Genomic DNA, 18915 nt, shown 5'->3' on the forward strand with positions numbered 1-18915 from the left:
CACAACCTTGATTTTCATGACATTTTTTTCATCTGCTGGTACCTAGTAGAATTTGACCTTTTTCCGCAACACCAATTAGGTAAAAAAAAATTTTTTAGGAAAAGGCTCGCTGCACGCGGTGCGAATACATCACATTCTATTTGCACGGTGTGTAAATAGCCGAAGTATTATAAAGAGACTATTTGAACACGTCGCAATACAAATAGAGTCAAACTTATTTAAAGGAAACCAAATTCATTCCTTCTATAAAACTTAACAATAAAGAAGTGATACCTCCTTCTACAAAATGTAACGATAAAGAAGATACTTCCTTCTAAAGAATGTAACGATAAAGGAGTGTTACTTCCTTCTACAAAATGTCGTACTTTTTTTTACAAAATGTAAAGGAGAAATATTTCCTTCTACAAAATGTAACGATAAAGGAGTGATACTTCCTTCTACAAAATGCTGCGGTAAAGGAGGAATACTTCCTTTTACAAAGGGCCACGAAAAATGATGGATACTCCATTTTTCAAAGTGATACGAAAAAAATTCTCCATTTTATAAAATGCTACAAAAAAGGAGTAATACTCCCTTTTACAAAATGTAGCAACGAAGGACTTTTTTAGAATCAAAAGTTAATTAGTTTAAGGATTAGGTTAAATTAGAATAAGTGTGTGGAAATTATATTGCACCTAAGCCTCAGATTGACCTGTCGCATGGTAGTTGTTTTATACAAGATAACAACAGTACTGCTGTAGCTTTTATCTATTTAGACATAGGTGTCGCCACCAACTATTATTATTATTACTATTATTACAAGTCATGATTACGTCTATTTAGACATAGACGTCGCTTGTAATTGTGAATTGTTTCTTGATTTCTGGTCAGGATTCTTTTTTTTATGTTTTTACGAATTTGTTACAGTCAATAGGACCTATTAGCATACACTAATTGTAACCCTATAGATTAGGTAAAAACCTTTAAATATTTTCGACGCTGGGAGTTGATTTGAATCGGTTGCTCTATCGATTGAGCTATTTTGAGTCCCATTTTTAATCTGCGAAAGCATCTTCCCTCTTCCACCTCCTATATATTATAAAGTTTCCTGGCGACTTCGAATTAATTAAATTAATTGAGGTCGCGCGTAGAGATGTGCGGGCCGACCTATTTTCAAAACCCGACTCAGCCCGGCACAGACTATTTTTTAAGGCCCGAGCCCGACCCGACCCGAGAATTCGTTATCGTTATAATAATGTAGTCTCACAAATATATCGAACACTTGAAAGTAAGCTTACGCTCGGACTGTACTGCTTTTTCATTAAATTTTGCTAATATAAGAGTTCTCGCAGCACATCTTACTCTTATGGGAGATTAAATACATTTTAACTAAGAGTAATTATACCTAGAGAGGAAATTTCGAACAAAATTACGTAAAATATGTGGTCCCAACATCAAATACGAAATTTGTATTGGTATGTGTGTTTGCCCTCTTAATTAAGAGGGCAAATTGAACTATCAAAAGCGAACGTATACATGTATTGGTGTAAAATTATACGAAATGTGTATCTTATACAAACTGATGTTGGGACCACATTTCGTCGTACAAACTTCCTCTCTAGGTATAATTACTCTAAGCATTTTAATGTGTCGGGGCCGAAAATGAGGGATTTTCGAGATTTTTTCTCGGGTTTTTGACCCTTTACATGAAACTTTTTTTGAGTATCTGTTTTGGACGATTGATTTTAGGCAATTTCGATACACAAATAACTATTTGACATTCAACAATTAACACAAAATTTCATTTGTTTCAGATGTGTTGAAATGATGTTGAAATTATCTTATACTCGAATCAACTAAATTCGTTAAGTCGAAAGTCCACAAATTACCAAATGATGTACGGATTACAAAACTATTTCAAGAGTATAATAAATGCGAAGCAAATAAGGGCATTATTGTGGAAAGACTTTCTAGTTCGGATACGACAACCAGTATGAAAACATTTCTTTTAAAATGAGAGGACTGTCATCTAAATATTTTTCGTTCTTAAACAGTGGATGACTCTATTGCAGTACATGTGGCCACTTATTATATTCTTAGCGCTATATTCTTTGCGATTCAAATATGTCAGTGAGATCGTCGAAGATTGTAAGTTGCATTTTTCTGTATCTTTGTACGATGTACGCTTTTGAACCATGGGGTGGCGTTGGAGGAAAACGTGGTTCGAAGTCGAGTTACAAATTTACATAATTTTATGTAGTCCAATAAACCTCGGGAACCATTGTAGCGTACGTCGTATAAGAATAAGTATCATGGTCCATTTTTAAAATATTCAGAAAGTAAATTTGTTATTCGAAGGTCAATTTCCCACCAGACAGCTGCCCAGTAAATACCAAATGTTACCATTTGTCCAATCATACATCTGTACAATAGACAATAAGTGCATGAATGCAACGGAATATAAGGAAACATCCAAATTTGAAAATGCGCCGTTCGTAATTTACTTTTATTGAAGAAAAAAATTTCGAGATGTCAAAAATTCTCTCATCGACCTTTTTTCGTAGAATGACACCCTTACTGAATATTGTGCAGATATTTATCAATGAACCAATACTAATGGAAGCTGTGATCAATCTACCGCAAGAGAGAAACTTTATGGGAGCAGTAGCGAAAATTTACACGCACAAAAAGTTCAAAAATTTACAGCACAATATAAACATAATTAAAGATAAGGTGCCAATGTTTATGGAGTTAATTGGAACTAGTTTCGACATCAAAAAGTTGTGGTCAGGTAAGAGGAAAGCTGATTTTATGAGATGAAAGATGAATCTGTTCCGGTCGATTTTCGAAAGAGTGCCGACCTGCTACTGGCATGATGGAAAAAATATTATGAGAATATTGTTTTTTAAAGACGATTCAACATTAACATCAGCTGGCAAAATATTGTGTGGCAAACGATTTGAAATTGGGATTGATAAGAGTAGAATAGTTCAACGAATTTTTTCTAACACAGACGACAGTTTCAATCAAGATGAAGTTGATTCAATGCCAAGTAAGTGAAACTAATTTGATCATTACAGTTTTTAACATTCAACAGTATCGACATATTATAAATTTCTTATTGCTCCAACTTATCCATAACGAGTTTATATGGAGAAATGAGAGAAATAAGCAAAATAAGAGAAATGAGAAATTTATATGTCGACACTTTTGAATGTTCCGTGTTGGGCTGTATTGTCTGTATTCAAGGGAAAAGCTATCGTACCTATCTTCGTAGACGAATTTACAATTTGGATTAGTTGTTTTTACTTGCCTTGGGGAAGGCTAGTTATAATTAACTTGTCTTCAGTATAGATGACATCTGCTTTGTTCAGTGCTGCTAGCTGATAGCGGTAATGCAAATGCATATATATATCGAGTTATTCATGATTGAAATCTCCTGGCAGCACAGAAAAAGTGAACGTCATTCACGAACGAACCCTAATGGTGTAAGCTACATACACTTTTCATCTCATTTTTTAATTTTTCGTTTGTGCGAAACTAAACACTTATCTCGTTTTTTGTTTAATGTCCCCGCAGCAAATAAGTTATATCTGAAATGGAACACTCTATTAAGAATTAAAAAAAGATTAGCCTTACATACAGTGAACGACATCTCAAATGTCTCACTGTCTTTTTTTCAGAGAATGTCATTGTGAATTTGCAATAACACAATAAAATTCTCAGAAAAATTTGACAGTGAGACATTTGAGATGTCGTTCACTGTATAAAATTTTGTTTTTAATAAATATCGAAATTTCACTTTAAAAAAAACGAACGTACCCCAGAGACCTAACTATTCTTTATAATGCAGCGCCTTATTGCAAACAGTTGTATCGAGATGTGGCAAATTCAACTACTGGTAAAATGACTTGGAGTCAAGTTAAGCCTATTATTCAAGGAAAAATTGTCTATGGACCGGGTAATTCAGTAACAGATGAAATAATGTCAAGGGTAAGACACCGCCCAATTTTGTTAACGGGACATCCATAAAGTATGTACGTGCTCGCTCAGGGGAGTCAAAACCTAACGTTATTTCTATATAAAAATGTGTACTAGGGATTCCCTAGTAAGGAAGGGAAAAAACGACCGAAAACACGTACGTACTCTGTGGATATCCCCCACAAGGAATATATTTTTCACCAAAAAAATATTTTAGGCAACCGCTTTATTTGAAGATGTAACAAAGTTGCAGCATTTCATTGGCGCCCTCAACGAAATAGTCATTTTACTGCGACGTGACGATGATTTTCAGTCGAATTTTAAAAAGTTGCTTAGCTTGGCAAGATCACCCTTCGTTCAAAACATAATCGGAGACAGTATAGATATTGACAAAGTTGAACAGCTATTTCAGTCACTACTATTTGACGATGTGAGTAAATCGAGTTAAGGTGGCCTTTCATCCGTTTTGCTTCCGTGTACTTGACAGTTGTGATTTCAAACAATATGCTCTATGATATGAAATCCCAACTGGAACTAACACGTAGTCAAAACGGAGACGAAAACGGATGACTGTGTATTAAGACTTATTCTGTAAGAAGTTGTCAAAAATATTGGTATCTAAAGTGTGGATTCACTGTGGAACGAACCGTCGCGTCAATCGTAATCGACTTGAACATTATAATTTATTCATTGCTCAGCATTTGTTCACAAACCCACAAACTTACAAAAAATTAAAACTGATCAGGCCCGTTTAGTCGAAATTTCTGATATAAATTATCTTTGTAAGGTTGTAAGGTATAATGCTACCAAGGTTTTATAAGAAACGGTTATGCCTATCACTTGGGCCGTCATCCCAAAAATTCACTGAACTTTGCTGTAGTTTTCATACGTAACAAAATCGTAGCGCAATTTCAGTTAAATGCAGTTAGAGTAACTGATAGCAGCCATGTTTTTTGCGGAACGGTCAAATGGCGATCGGCGTAACCTCTTCATTATACAACATTGAATGCCCCTGCGTCGCCGATTTTTGTTAAAGAAATCTGTTCTAGTGCTGGGCTCAGTGCTACGATTCAATACAAACACAGCACTTCCGACGATTGCTTTCGATATTTTTGACTGGACTCGATCGAATTCCATTTTATTAATTAATTTTGTAGAAAATTGCATCGACCATTCAAACAATTGTCAACATTTTGGAATGTTTTTCAACTGATCGCCTTGTGAGAGTTACAACTGAAGCGGAAATGGAAATACGAGCCTATGAATTGAGCGAGAAAAAAATGTTTCACAGCGGCATTTATTTCATCAATGTCAGCAGAGTTACGGATAGAGAATATTCATACAAAATTCGCATGGATGTAGACAATATTCCAATAACTTTGGAAAATCGGAATCGGTACTGGTTTCCGGGTCCGAGCTCCAACTTTCAGCTTGACATGAAATATCATCGTGGCTTCATTCAATTGCAGTATTCTTTGGACCAAGCTATCATCAAGACAGTTCGTTATCATGAAACTGTTAGACTAAATAAGGAAAGAGCAGAAATGACAACTATAATGGCCGATTACGAATATAGTACTGATAATTCAGCCGAAGCCAATTCAACGGAAACAACGATTGTCGTAGAAACAACGACGACGACGGAATCGCCGCCAGCGGCTAATGAGTCCGGAACGGAGCGGAATATTAACATATCAACAGTTAACATTGAAACATTTGAAGGAGTCAGTTCACATTTCAAGGACGATAGCAGCTCAAATCATGAGAGCGAACGCATATCCCGGCGAAAACGTACTGCTTTAGACATTTTAGATTTCAATTTTGATGATTCATCGGAAACTGAATCGGAATCAGAACCAGAGGAATTTCACATGGACGAATTTGAGATTTATACCAAACAGTTTCCGTATCCAAAGTACAGAAAAGACACGTACGTAACTTGGCTTTACTTAGCTCAAGCAATCCAACTGGCCTTTTTTTTCGCTTTGATCATTCAAGTGTCAGCTTCGGTTCGTCAACGAATTTGGACAAAGGAGAGCGGTAATAGCACGGTAAATATTTAGTACTTTTGATGTTAGCCCAGAGAATAGGCGGATTAAAATTATCCTAATTTTTTGGTTCAACTAGCTGATGAGAGTAATGGGATTGCGTAAATCATCTGAGTATTTATCGTGGATTATAACGAACCTGGTCGAGATATTTTTGGTTTTCACGCTCTGCCTTATTGTGATGTACATTGGGGAGCTTGTAATCGTAACGAAAGTAGTATTCATGTACTTCTTCTTAACTGTTTTCGGCATTTGCTTGATTTCTTTTTGGTGAGTAGTTTCAATTCATAGTTTGAACATAGTTTGCCGTATACGAATATGGTGCAATTTGATTTTCTCCAACCATATCGAAATCGGTCTCCTTAAACACAATCGTATGAAAATCTCTCATGTAATGGTTTAAAACAACGCCGTTTTTGTTACTCCCATCGGAAATAATTATGAAAGTATGACAGTCTCAGTTTCAAAGAGCAGTAACAATATGCAGCGAAACGCGTTTATCAATATACTAGCCCCCAAGCCTTCGTGGGTTGTTAAGGAAGATTATTAATAAGTAACGTGTTTTATCTGCCTAGAACGATAATCTCGCATTTATTCTTCTTGTGTAAAACTGTACATCTCGATATATCTGTTCTCGACAGAAAAAATACGCCTTCGACTCGGTACATAACTATAACTAGCAAATTATCGAAATAAACATTTTAGATAATCTTTTACAATTTTAGTTACATGGTTTCAACATTTTTCTCGACTGCGACAATCGGTGCTGTATCAGGAGTTTTTATGTTTTTTTCTGCATTCCTTCCGTACATCGTCATTGTAGCCCATGATGCTCAACTAACTTTCGGAAGTAAATTTTTAGCGGTGAGTATTCCAATACAATAGTAAATGAGTAACAAAAATTTTACAGAAATTCTGTTTAGAATCTATCGATTTCGACCGCCTTTTGTTATGCTTGGCGGCATATAATGCGCTATGAACTGCAACAGATAGATCTATCATTCGGTAATGCGTTCACCGGATCGATAAGCAATAACGACCTTAAATTCGGCATTTTTATGTTAATATTCGATACTGTACTGTATGCGATTATTGGTTATTTGTACGAACGTTTCACTTATTCCGATTTTAAATTTTACAATGTGCCGGTTAAAGATATGGACAGTAGCATTGGTGGGTTTATGAGAAATGTCACAAAGACATACGGTGAAACTAAACCGGCAATAAACAATGTATCAATTGTGTTTCGTCGTGACCATGTGACGTGTTTGTTGGGTCGAAATGGTGCTGGTAAAAGTACGATTATAAAGTTACTGACAGGACAGATAAAAAAAACTTCCGGTGAAATATACTTGCCACAGAACTTGGATCGGATATCCGGAAATGAGAGCAAGGAACGGGTTGGTCTATGTCCACAAAATAATGTTCTTATACCGAACCTTACGGCGAAAGAACATTTGGAATTATATGCCAGCATAAAAGTGCATGATCATTACAGTGCCGGATTGAAGGAAACGATGAAAAGTTTAGATTTCGGAAAACATGATAATTTCAAATGTGATAACCTTTCTGGAGGATTTAAGAGGCGACTAAATATTGCTATCGCTTTTATTGGTAACTACTAGTTTTACACAAATAATAGGAAATGAGTTAGCCGAAACTAAATATTTAGTATTGGGCGTCCTTTTGTCCTAATACGGGGGTTTTCGGTGTTTCAAAAGTATAGGGCTCCATGTATCTCAAAACTTTTGAGCGGCAAGGTCACCAGTTGTCAAGATGTACAACATTGTTTTGGTTTGAAATAGTAAATAGTTAAATTCGGCGGACATTTTGTCCAATATAGATCAGTGTCAAATAGCGGTCTCTTCCAAGGTAAATATAGTGAGGAGGTAATGCCATTCAGACGCGCGGCCTGGCACATAAGTTCGATGCCAGTGACATCTTTTTTTAAAATGGTCAACTACGATTTTCTTGTATTTCACAAAAATATTTTCACTATCTCACAACAGATGGCCCGACTTTCTATTCCATTTTTTGCTTTCAACGAATGAATTAGATGGCGTTTGGATCGAACTTTCGTGCCACCGCACATCTGATTCGGTTATATATGTGGCATTACCTCCTCACTATGTTTACCTTGGTTTCTTCTTTCAAAAAGTGTCAAATGAAATGTCACAAATCTAACCTCAAAAGATGTTTCGTTCACAGATCCGCCCCTTGAAATGTATGAAAATTTGTTTTTACATTGGATGCTGCGGAGGTAGTTCATTACATGAGGGATCAATGTTGAATTTTGTGATACGAGCCGAACTCACAAATGTGGTTATAAGCAACAAGCTTTGGAAACGGTTATTTTGACAAGTGTAGACGACACGAGTCAAAATAACCGTTTCCAAAGCAAGTTGCTTATAACCACACGAGTGAGTTCGCGAGTTCACAAAATTTATTCCGAGTGTAATGAACTACCAAGCAGCATCCAATGTATGCTGTTTTATTGCCTGGCCACCCGGAATATTGTTGTTACGAGTACATTTTCCCACCCAAGGACCTGAGAGTTCAAAACCAAAAGTGTTCTTGGAAAACTGTTCCAGCAGACAACTGGCAGACTCTTGAATATCAAAAGATTATTCTAAATTAATGTACAATTTCACAACATTTATATCGCGCTATTGCATTCACTGCCAGTCTAATTATAAACATAAAAAATACCGATACAACAAGACCAACAAAAATGGCTCTAGGACTAAATAACCCCGGACAAAATAACTCCGGACAAAATAACCCGGACAAAATAACTACCGGACAAAATATCCCCTGCAAAGTTGATGATGACCTGCAAGGGGGGATACTCCCCCCTTGACCCCCCTTAGCGGGGGCTGCCGCCCCTCGACCCCGCTTTTTTATTTTTCCTTATTCTTCACGGCCTGCGGCGCTGACACTTTTGTCAAAATCATGATCGTATTCGCATCTGCGATTTTGTTATGATGTGTATTGTGTATCGACTAAATTCCAGTACGATCTGAGTCAATTACAGTCGATCTGAATTTGCTCGATATAGTCAATATACTCGAGTATAGTCAATACACTCGTATATAGTCGAGAAATACTCGAATATAGTCAAGATATGCTATAATACAGTGAAGATATACTCGATAAACTCGAATATAGTCGAGATATGCTGTAATATAGTCAACATATACTCGAAGGTAGAAGATATTTATGTCCTCGAATATAGTGGATGTCCTCAAATATAGTCGAAAAGTCCTCGAATATAGTCGAAAAGTCCTCGAATATAGTCGAAAAGTCCTCGAATATAGTCGAAAAGTCCTCGAATATAGTCGATGTCGTCGAATATAATCGATGTCCTCGCATATAGTCGATGTCTTCGAAGGTAGAAGATATGTCATCGAATATAGTCGATGTCCTCGACTATAGTCGATGTCATCGAATATAGTCGATGTACTCGAATATAGTCGATGTACTCGAATATAGTCGATGTACTCAAATATAGTCGATGTCCTCGACTATAGTCGATGTCATCGAATATAGTCGATGTACTCGAATATAGTCGATGTACTCGAATATAGTCGATGTACTCGAATATAGTCGATGTACTCGAATATAGTCGATGTACTCGAACATAGTCGATGTACTCGAACATAGTCGATGTACTCTAACATAGTCGATGTCATCGAATATAGTCGATGTCCTCGAATATAGTCGATGTCCTCGAATATAGTCGATGTCCTCGAATATAGTCGATGTCCTCGAATATAGTCGATGTCCTCGAATATAGTCGATGTCCTCGAATATAGTCGATGACCTCGAATATAGTTGATGTCCTCGAATATAGTCGATGTCCTCGAATATAGTCGATATCCTCGAATATAGTCGATGTCCTCAAATATAGTCGACGTCCTCATATATAGTCAATGTCATCGAATATAGTCGACATCCTCGAATATAGTCGATGTCCTCAAATATAGTACAATTTACTCGAATATAATCGAGGTATACTCGTATGTCGATATCCTCGAATATAATATTCTTCGGCTCTATTTATATTCACAATTTTTTTTTTAAATATGTGTTTGGTAGTTATTTTGTCCAGGGTTATTTTGTCCGGGGTTATTTTGTCCGGAAGTTATTTTGTCCGATCACCACAAAAATATCTGTTGGCAACACTACTGTTTTGGTGACATGTTGACAAACTACTTCGACTGTTTTGTTTTTGTGAAGTGCTAGATTCATATTTTGCGTAATACTTGTCGATTTTGGTGGTGTTACAATAAATTTTGCTGTGAAGTGAAGTGAACACATGATAATAAAAGTAAAAGTGTTTTTGAAAATAAGTGAAAAGTGCAAAAATAAAATTGTTTGGCCATTGGTGTTCGCCGAAGCCGAAAAAATTGAAATTATGAATTTGCTTAGATTGGTGTGCACTTAATTCAAGTGACAAAGTTTGTGATATCAAAACTAAAATAACATCGCGAATATTGTTTCGATTTCAGTGTTAAAGAATATTTCATGTGATAAGTAATGAAAATCTCCTGATATGTAATGAATTTTCCTATGAATATTCCTTCACTTGTGATGTAATGAAAAAGTTCCCACATGTAACGATCGCTTTCCGCGGGTGAGAAATGTACGTGTAACAACAATATTCCGGGTGGTAAGGCAATAATAGTATATTACTTCCGAGGTTCCAAGTTGTGTATTTGATAAGTGGGGTGTTACAGCCCGATCCGAAGGGGAGGGCTGTATTCCCCACTTGTCAAATAACAACTTGGAACCTCGTAAGTACAATGCTTTACGTGATTAGGCAATGTAAATGAAAATGAAACATGCCGTAACACGTAAAAATATTTACACAATTTTTCATAACCGACCATAATTACTTTTAGGAAATCTTTTGAAAAGCAGTGTAAGCATTGCACCGAAATCGGCTACATTAATAGAAATAAGTTTTTTTTTTTTTTGCACAAACAGAAAGCACGACAGAGTAAAGTAAAACAGGAGCAGGAGCAGACAACGAAAATATATTCAAAGAAGGGACCTAAATCCTGTCATAATTGTTTACGTATTTGTTTCATGCATTTATATTAGTTAGCATTTTGCACCAAAATCAAAGGCCTACTTATGAATTTAGGTCCCTCGTCAAAATGGACTGCTTTTGCCTGTGCTACTTTACTCTGCCGTGTAAAATACGGACAAACAGGGTTAGTGACCTCATCAGTGAACTTCTACGATTTCCTCTTTCTCGTCAAAGCAACTCAAAGATGAAAATATTGCCTTCCCTTGTTATAACTAGCCTCAACTTTTCAATGATACCAAACATACATGGCTAATAACTCTACTCTTAGAACACTGTCCAACGGTATCCAGGCTCGACTTTTAAGGCCAATTTTTTTAAAGTTTAATTTCGGCTCTCATTATCCTGTCAATGTTTTGATTAATGTGTAGACAGCTCGACATTAAAAAATACTTCTGTAACGTCCATTTTTATTGAAGGAGCGCCGAATCTCGTCATTCTGGATGAACCTTGCAGTGGTGTTGATGCTAAAGCAAGGAAAGAGATATGGCGATTGATTGGTGATTTAAGAAAAGGTCGAGCAGTAATATTGGCAACACATTACCTTGATGAAGCGGAAAACCTGAGTGACAATGTCTTGATTCTAAAAGACGTAAGTGTTTTTCGCAAGTGGTTACGGACCGGTGCTGTAGGGAAATTATAAGTATTGAATTGGCGGTATTTCCACTTTCGGATAAACCTGGATATGTTGGCCTCATAATCGCCCTTAACTTAATTTTCGTATCAATTTCGCGTCAAGTGTTTAAGAGGTGATCAAACATCCGTTAAATGATGTACTTGACGCAACATTAATGCCACGAGAGTGGAAGAGTCGCTTACCTGAAATTATAAAAATGTGCTTGATTACGCCGTTTAAGCTCCGTTTATTGATTAAAGAGTAAACAGAGCGTAAACGTCGTAAGAGGAAATCAAGCATAATGTATAACATTTACGAACAAAAAATCTCAAAAATTGTGTCTTTTAGGGGGAAGTTATATCGGAAAACACATCAGAAACATTAAAAAACCAATTCACCAAATCGTTTGACATTCAAATCAAACTTAGCGCCAAGGCGGATCACCAAAAAACTGTTGAAGCGATTAAAAAGGATTTGGAAAAGCATGCACCCAGCTTCAATATCACCCAACAGACCAATAACGACTATTACATAAACATACCGTATTTCGATGCGAATAACGAATATATCGATTTCGAGCCATTGATTAAGTCCATCGAAATACAACAAAAACAACAAAACATATTGCGTTTCCGTGTAATTAGTAAAGATCTCGTTGAAATTTTTAACAATTTATCTACCAAAGCCGAGTTGGAAACATTCACTTCCAACGGAAATGATCAAAATTCGATCGCCAATTGCGAAGAATTGGATAAGCCAGCGCAGGCAACGGAAAATGAACAGTTGTACAATGCAAAGAACTTGCTTTGGAAGCGCTTCACCCACTTTAAACGAAACTATCGTATGATCTTGCTCATCTTGGTTTTGCCAGCAATTTTTGAAGCCCTCGCAATGACATGCATGATATATCGACCACCTGGCGAATTTGATTCGGAACTGGTTTTGTCTCAGCAGCTGTACGCAAATTCCATTGAATTTTATACGTACCAAAATATGAATAAATTTGACAATAAAACGCGAAAACATTTGAAGTGTATGGATAAATGTGAATACTTCAGTTCGTCGGAGCGAGCCTTTTATTGGATTTTGGAGACGCACGACGATTTTATTGAACGCCGATACGGCGGCATTACGCTGAACGATTCGACACTGGCTGTGTGGTATAATAATAAAGGATACCATGCAATGCCAATTTATTTGAACGAACTAAATTCGGCTCTGTTTAAGTCGGAGATGGACAATGATTTGTACAAAATAACAACATCGAGTCACCCGTTAAAGCTAGGAAGGAAAGATTTGAGCGTTTCTTCAATGTGAGTACATTTGTTATATTGAATTTGTGAAATTCTGAACATAAGATGCATTGATATAAAAACTGAAGGGCTAAGAATTTGTCACATCGGTACTACCACAGCTCTGCTACTAGCATGAACATAAGAAATATTTGGAGGCTAATGCAATCAAAATAGGCCTTGCATTTTCTCGTAAAGATAGGAGTCATGATTTCTTTGTGTTAATAAAAACACACAATACATGCAATCGTACACGCATACATATTTGAAAATTTGGAGGCTTTTTGACGTTCCAAAAATGCGTGTTCGTGCTAGAAGCAGTGCTATGGTACTACTATAACTGTCTCAATATTCGGGACAAACTTTTATTTTTAGGGTTTCTTTGGTATAAGACAATCTATGGGTTCAGGTTGTCTTTCAAGCGCAGTGCAGTAGATTTCATTTTTTCAGAAACTATTGTCTCCTTCCAACGCACTTCAAGCAAAAGTGCTTCGAGTGACAGCTGCTATTTTGTATGAAAAATATTTACAGATTCTGTTACAGTGCCAAAATTTGTTCGGTACACTGTCCCGTTTCAGTACTCTATTTACAGTACCACTCATGGTTGAAGTGCGTTGCTCCTTCCCAAAGATGTCTGTGAAACAGCTTCACGCGTCAATTGTTCTGATTATGATCTAACTGATATGTGAGAGGCCTAAACAAGTATATATTTCTCTATTACAGATTGCAGCAAGTGGCTGATGCTGGAATTTCTATCGTTTTGGTTATATCTTTCAGTTTGGTGGTAGCAGCATCGTCCGTGTACATTGTGAACGAGCGAGTTTGTGGTGAAAAACTACAGCAACGACTGTGTAACGTTACATTTCGAACATATTGGGGAGTGTCGTTTTTGTGGGATTTTTCAGTAACTTAACACATTTTCCATTGCAACCTGTTTCGATTATTTATTTATTTTCTTAATTCATTCCATTCAGCTCTATTTTATTGCATTGCTGATAGCAATGGGAATTTTTAAGGCGTACGGCATTCCCATTTACACAGCTAGAGACAATCTTTATGGCATTTGTCTGTTGATATTTATGTTCGGATTTGCAATGATTCCTATGGTGCATTTGGCTGAAAAATTGTTTTACGATGCGAGCATGGCAAATATGTATATATTGTGCCTGAACATAATCATTTCGTTGGCAACTGCTATAGTGATAGTGCTCTTCGATGTTTTAGGAGAATCTGATGTGAGTAACGAAAAATCATAATTAATAGTACATTACTATGCAAGGGAAGTAAAGTGATATCTCGTATCCAGATGAGTAAAACATTTACTCATCGTGATACGAGATATCACTTTATTTTCCGTGTGTAGTACGACGTTTTACTATGCGAGTGATGTAAAGGCTATTGCCTATACATGTAATAGCCTTATTACATGCACCAGCATAGTAAAAATGATTTACCTGTTTCTAAATAGTTTATTATACTAAGGTGGAAACCACTAAAGGGATCTTGTAGGACAAATTTATTACTTAGTCGAATTTTAGGAGCAAATCCAACCGACGCATTTCAAGCAAGAGTGTTACTCTAAATAGAGCACTGAAACTAGACAGTGTGTCACATAACAGTAAAAACCATGTAAAAAACAAGTTCAATCAAATACTATTCAGCTGTTGACTATGGTAACTCTCGTTTGAAGTGCGTTGATGGAACCAGCGAAAATTATTTCAGTCTATTTGAGTCGACAGGGCATTAGCATTAATTAAGTGAATTTTCAATTATGCCCAACTAAATCAGAGTTTTCGTGGTTGCGGAAAATTATTAAGCTTGAATTAGTGAAACAAGTTTTTGACTAGTGGTTTCTCCCTTGGCATGCATACACGTTGCAGTTCTTCAATATCTTCGATTTACATTTAGGAATCGGAAAGAATAAGAAACTTCCTGAACAGACTGTTTTTGATTTTCCCTCAACATGCATTCGCAGACGGATTAATCGAAATTTGCAAGAATCATGTCATAGTAAGACCATAACATTTGATTGTTCTTCACTTATTTTCAAATGTACAACGTAAAAATTTTTATTTTCCTTTAGGCTGATATTTTTTCCCGATTTTACATACACATCTACAAATCTCCAATATCCAGCACCTTGTTATTGCCTCAAGTATTGTCGTCATTGATTTTCGGACTTGTATTTATGGCTCTGAATTATTTAATTGAAAGTGGCAATATGTATCAGCTTGTGCATCGAATACAACAATTCCGAAAAAAATTGGACGATAAGTATAAATACGTTCCCAATAACTGCCGAGTCACCGCTAGGTTTGACGAGTTTTTTTTTTTAATTTTTCTGAGTTTTCAGAAGTCAACTGCTAACTGTCGTTTCTAACAATCAAGCGACAACTGAAGATAAAAATGATTTGCAAAGACAAGACAATGTATTGGTGGTAGAGAATTTGTGTAAAACTTACAAAAGCTATCATAAAGCACTTGACAATGTTTCATTCAATATTGCCAGCGGTGAGGTAAGGATTCTCGTATTTTGTTTTTGCCTAGCCCAGGCCAAATTTGATTACTCGAGTACTTGAGTACAACTTGCAGAAATGGGAATTTGATTTAGAAGATTTCTCGATGATTTAAAAAAGGAAGAACAATAGAACTTGGTGACACGCACTGCACGCATGATTGGTACTCTAAGCCATTTCATATTCGGCAGCTATCGAATGATCACTAGAGCTCGAACTTATTAAAAATAGTAGTAAAAATGAGGGGTTGCTCACTTTGATTACGCAAAAATTGGATCTCGTCAAATCAGTGAAATTTCGTTGATTACACTTGATAAATTGCTATTACTAGTTGATTTATTATTATTAGAGACTGATTTAAGACGTTTGACTTGAGTTTTAAGTGGTTTATCACTTGATTAACAAATGGTTAATCATGTTAATCAGCTAAGTGAGCAACCCCTCGAGTAAAAATGTTTGTCATTAAATAGTTTGTGCCACTTTGATGTAACACTTTACTTAAAATGGGATAAGAAACAAAGGGTTTTAATAGGAAGAAATTTTGTTAGATTTGGTAATCCGTGTTGATTGATTATTTTCTATTCGATTTAGTGTTTTGGATTACTCGGTGTAAATGGAGCAGGAAAATCTACAATATTTTCGATATTATCGGGTCAGATTTACCAGTCGTCGGGATCCGTACAACTTCTAGAAAAAAATAGAATTTCTTACTGTCCACAAACAAATGCTCTGGATGGTCTATTGACTGTTCAAGAAGTCATTCACTTTTATGGACGAATGCGGAAAATACCAAACGTTGAACATGTAAGTACAGGAATATTCATAAAATTATACTGACCGAATAGGTCCCGTGTTCAAATCCGCGGCTGAGCAAGATGATTTTTCCTTCATTCCCTTTCTATGTAACATTTACTCGTAGATATTCTAACAGTCCGTTGCCAATTCGCCACGTTAAAAATATCGAATGTGCTATTTATACTCTATTTTCGAAAAGAATTCTTGAATTCGCAAAGTACGAAGTTTTACTATTAGCGATCCTCTCCCAAAACTAGTGCAGTTGCTAAGATGATTGATAGAAACATTTACAAGGCATCACCTGCTTCAATATTCCCCAGTAACTTTAAGACTGTGTTTTATATTGTCTTGTGGTATTGTGGTTTTATGTTCTACAAACGTACTCACAGCCGACAAAGCTTTGACCATGTTTATGTATGTAAAATGATTTTCACTTACAGCTAACAACAAAAACATTGAAATCGTTCCATTTGGAGCAGTACAGAAACATTTTGGTGAAAAATTTAAGTGGTGGCAATCGTCGAAAACTCAGTGTAGCTGTAACTTGTTTCGGAGATACTGGACTCGTGCTGATGGATGAGCCGACCAGCGACATGGATCCGGTCACCAGAGCCTTAGTGTACAAAACAATCAATTCTCTTATCGCCGCTAAGCGTTCGATAATACTAACATCCCATACAATTAGCGAAATCGAACAGGTGTGCCATCGTATCGGTGTGATGCGAGAAGGTAAAATGATTACAATCGATTCACCAGCGGCATTGAAACAAAGATTCGGTCAAAGTTATGTTGTGACGTTGTACTACGATCAAATTGAATCGTTGACCATTGAGCGATACTTATTGAAGAATCTGGCAGGCGTGAAAAATCTCACCATTCACAACAATTGTCTGCAGTTTAGCATAAACGTTAAAACTAGCCAATGTGAGGTAAGTGTGGAATTTAAAAATCGATTAGAGTATACGGCCAGCTTGAATCTCTGAGCAAGGGCAAAAATGGGAAGGGCAAAATAATTTGGGGAAAATTTCGATAATTCTTTTTTTATTTTCGTTTGATAATTGCAAAATAAAGGCTAGATTTGAAGATAAACTAAAACTAATCGAATCGGTCCAGATATAGGGTTGGAAAAGTGTGAGGGGGCTGGACGTGGTCAAGGTATCTCACATATCAATTGGTTTAATCGATAGTGCATTGACTATGGGTGGGCTCTCACACTCCAAGTGTGTGTAAATTTGTGTATATTTAAAGTCACTAAAGGATTCATTTTTGTCTTGGCTAACTGGTCGCTTATTTTTTATTAATGACACTATCGTCTGTTACCCCGTCTATAATGACAGCCGGAAATTAATACCCTACCCTTGCAGTTAGAAATAACTCATTGCGTGAAAAAACTCTAATCTGTACAAAACATTAAAAATAAATATTTTTAGAATTCTAGTGGTGCGAACGTTGAAAATCGAATATTGCTCAGTGATCTCTTTCGCAAACTTTATGTTTTCACTCTAGAACGAAGAGTTGCATACACAATATCTGAATGTTTGCTGGATCAGGTATTAAAACATTCTAAAGAAGTACACAACATTTATTTGCAATCGTGTCATTTTTACAGGTATTCCAACAAATCCTTGAAACCGAGGGCAACCATTCCTATAGTAATCCAGCATTCGCTTTTAGTGAAACTAAATTGGAATAGTTTTGTGAAAACAATTACCTTACCACAAACGATTTCTGTAAAAAAATTTAGTTGAACAACTCTGGCAGGCGATGCACATGTAATATGAACTGTACGTCTCAATAAAAAAAGTACTTCCGATTGCAATCTTTTAATCAAAGAAGATGGCGTTGCTTTGTCAAGTAACTTTAGAATCCTTTCGCTGTTGTCGTAGCTCCTCCCCACTCAACTGCGTACATATGTGAATAGGTCTGAAATGTAAGACTAAACATTGTTCTGTTAGACTGGAGATATTTATTGTTTTCCTAGTGATGCAGGTCAAGGCAATGTATATAAACCACCCAGGTCTAATGGTCTAATGTCACATTGGAGGACATAACGATTTTAAAAACGGATTCTGAGACACCCACTTTCATATTATTTTGACAAAAATAATGAGTGCGTTCAAGATAAATTGACAGATTTTAAAGAATCGGTCATACCTGGTATGTACTCTGCGCACTTTTGCATGTTGCCCAATCATCAATAGCTTTAATTGCCGCTATGATTACTTCTCAAGTACCGTTTCTGTGACTTTTTTATGTTTTTTTAGTGTAAGACTTAAAATTTCGATGAAAATCTATGTCCTTATAAGTACAGCCTTGAATTCAGGCGACAATATCATTTCAGTACATTTAAGTATTCGTAGCAGCAGATAGTGAGTACTTCGATTGTTTTTGGGTAGGACTTATGTTGAATAAGAGTAGAGGAAATAGGTGAGCCAAACACAAATTATTTCATGCATTGAAGGTCATATTTTTTTATTTTTTGGCTTTTTGAGTAAAAATCACATGTCATTGCACATTTTAATTTTATTATTATTATTTCTTCTCCTGATTTCACTTTCTGTTTTTAATTTTCAATATTCTTTCTCATTAACTGTTC

The 18915-nt window shown here is 36.2% G+C and overlaps 1 protein-coding gene across 2 annotated transcripts; it reads left to right on the forward strand.

The window, feature by feature from the left end:
* Window positions 1–1796: 1796 nt before the first annotated feature.
* Window positions 1797–18132, forward strand: LOC119080322 (phospholipid-transporting ATPase ABCA1). 2 transcript variants are annotated; one of them, XM_037188600.1, is made up of 22 exons: window positions 1797–1970; window positions 2034–2127; window positions 2338–2470; window positions 2544–2770; window positions 2891–3031; window positions 3833–3972; window positions 4178–4390; window positions 5118–6011; window positions 6088–6278; window positions 6734–6872; window positions 6932–7622; window positions 11520–11692; window positions 12065–13029; window positions 13732–13912; window positions 13983–14243; window positions 14917–15018; window positions 15092–15282; window positions 15362–15524; window positions 16116–16328; window positions 16760–17248; window positions 17750–17869; window positions 17929–18132. In XM_037188600.1, the coding sequence occupies exons 1-22, from the start codon at window positions 1872–1874 to the stop codon at window positions 18010–18012; spliced, it is 5904 nt and encodes a 1967-aa protein (XP_037044495.1). In that variant the 5' UTR covers window positions 1797–1871; the 3' UTR covers window positions 18013–18132. The 2 variants fall into 2 exon arrangements, with proteins under 2 accessions (XP_037044495.1, XP_037044496.1); XM_037188601.1 differs by having other exon boundaries at window positions 15365–15524.
* The last annotated feature ends 783 nt before the right edge of the window (window positions 18133–18915 follow it).

Source organism: Bradysia coprophila, unplaced genomic scaffold (genome assembly GCF_014529535.1).
Source record: "Bradysia coprophila strain Holo2 unplaced genomic scaffold, BU_Bcop_v1 contig_350, whole genome shotgun sequence".
NCBI lineage: Eukaryota > Metazoa > Arthropoda > Insecta > Diptera > Sciaridae > Bradysia > Bradysia coprophila.

Coding starts and splice junctions, on each gene's coding strand:
- LOC119080322 (XM_037188600.1), top strand. CDS start 1,872: ATGATGTACGGATTACAAAACTATTTCAAGAGTATAATAAATGCGAAG. Junction 6,012..6,087: donor AGGAGAGCGGTAATAGCACG/GTAAATATTTAG, acceptor TGGTTCAACTAG/CTGATGAGAGTAATGGGATT. Junction 14,244..14,916: donor ATGTTTTAGGAGAATCTGAT/GTGAGTAACGAA, acceptor ATTTACATTTAG/GAATCGGAAAGAATAAGAAA.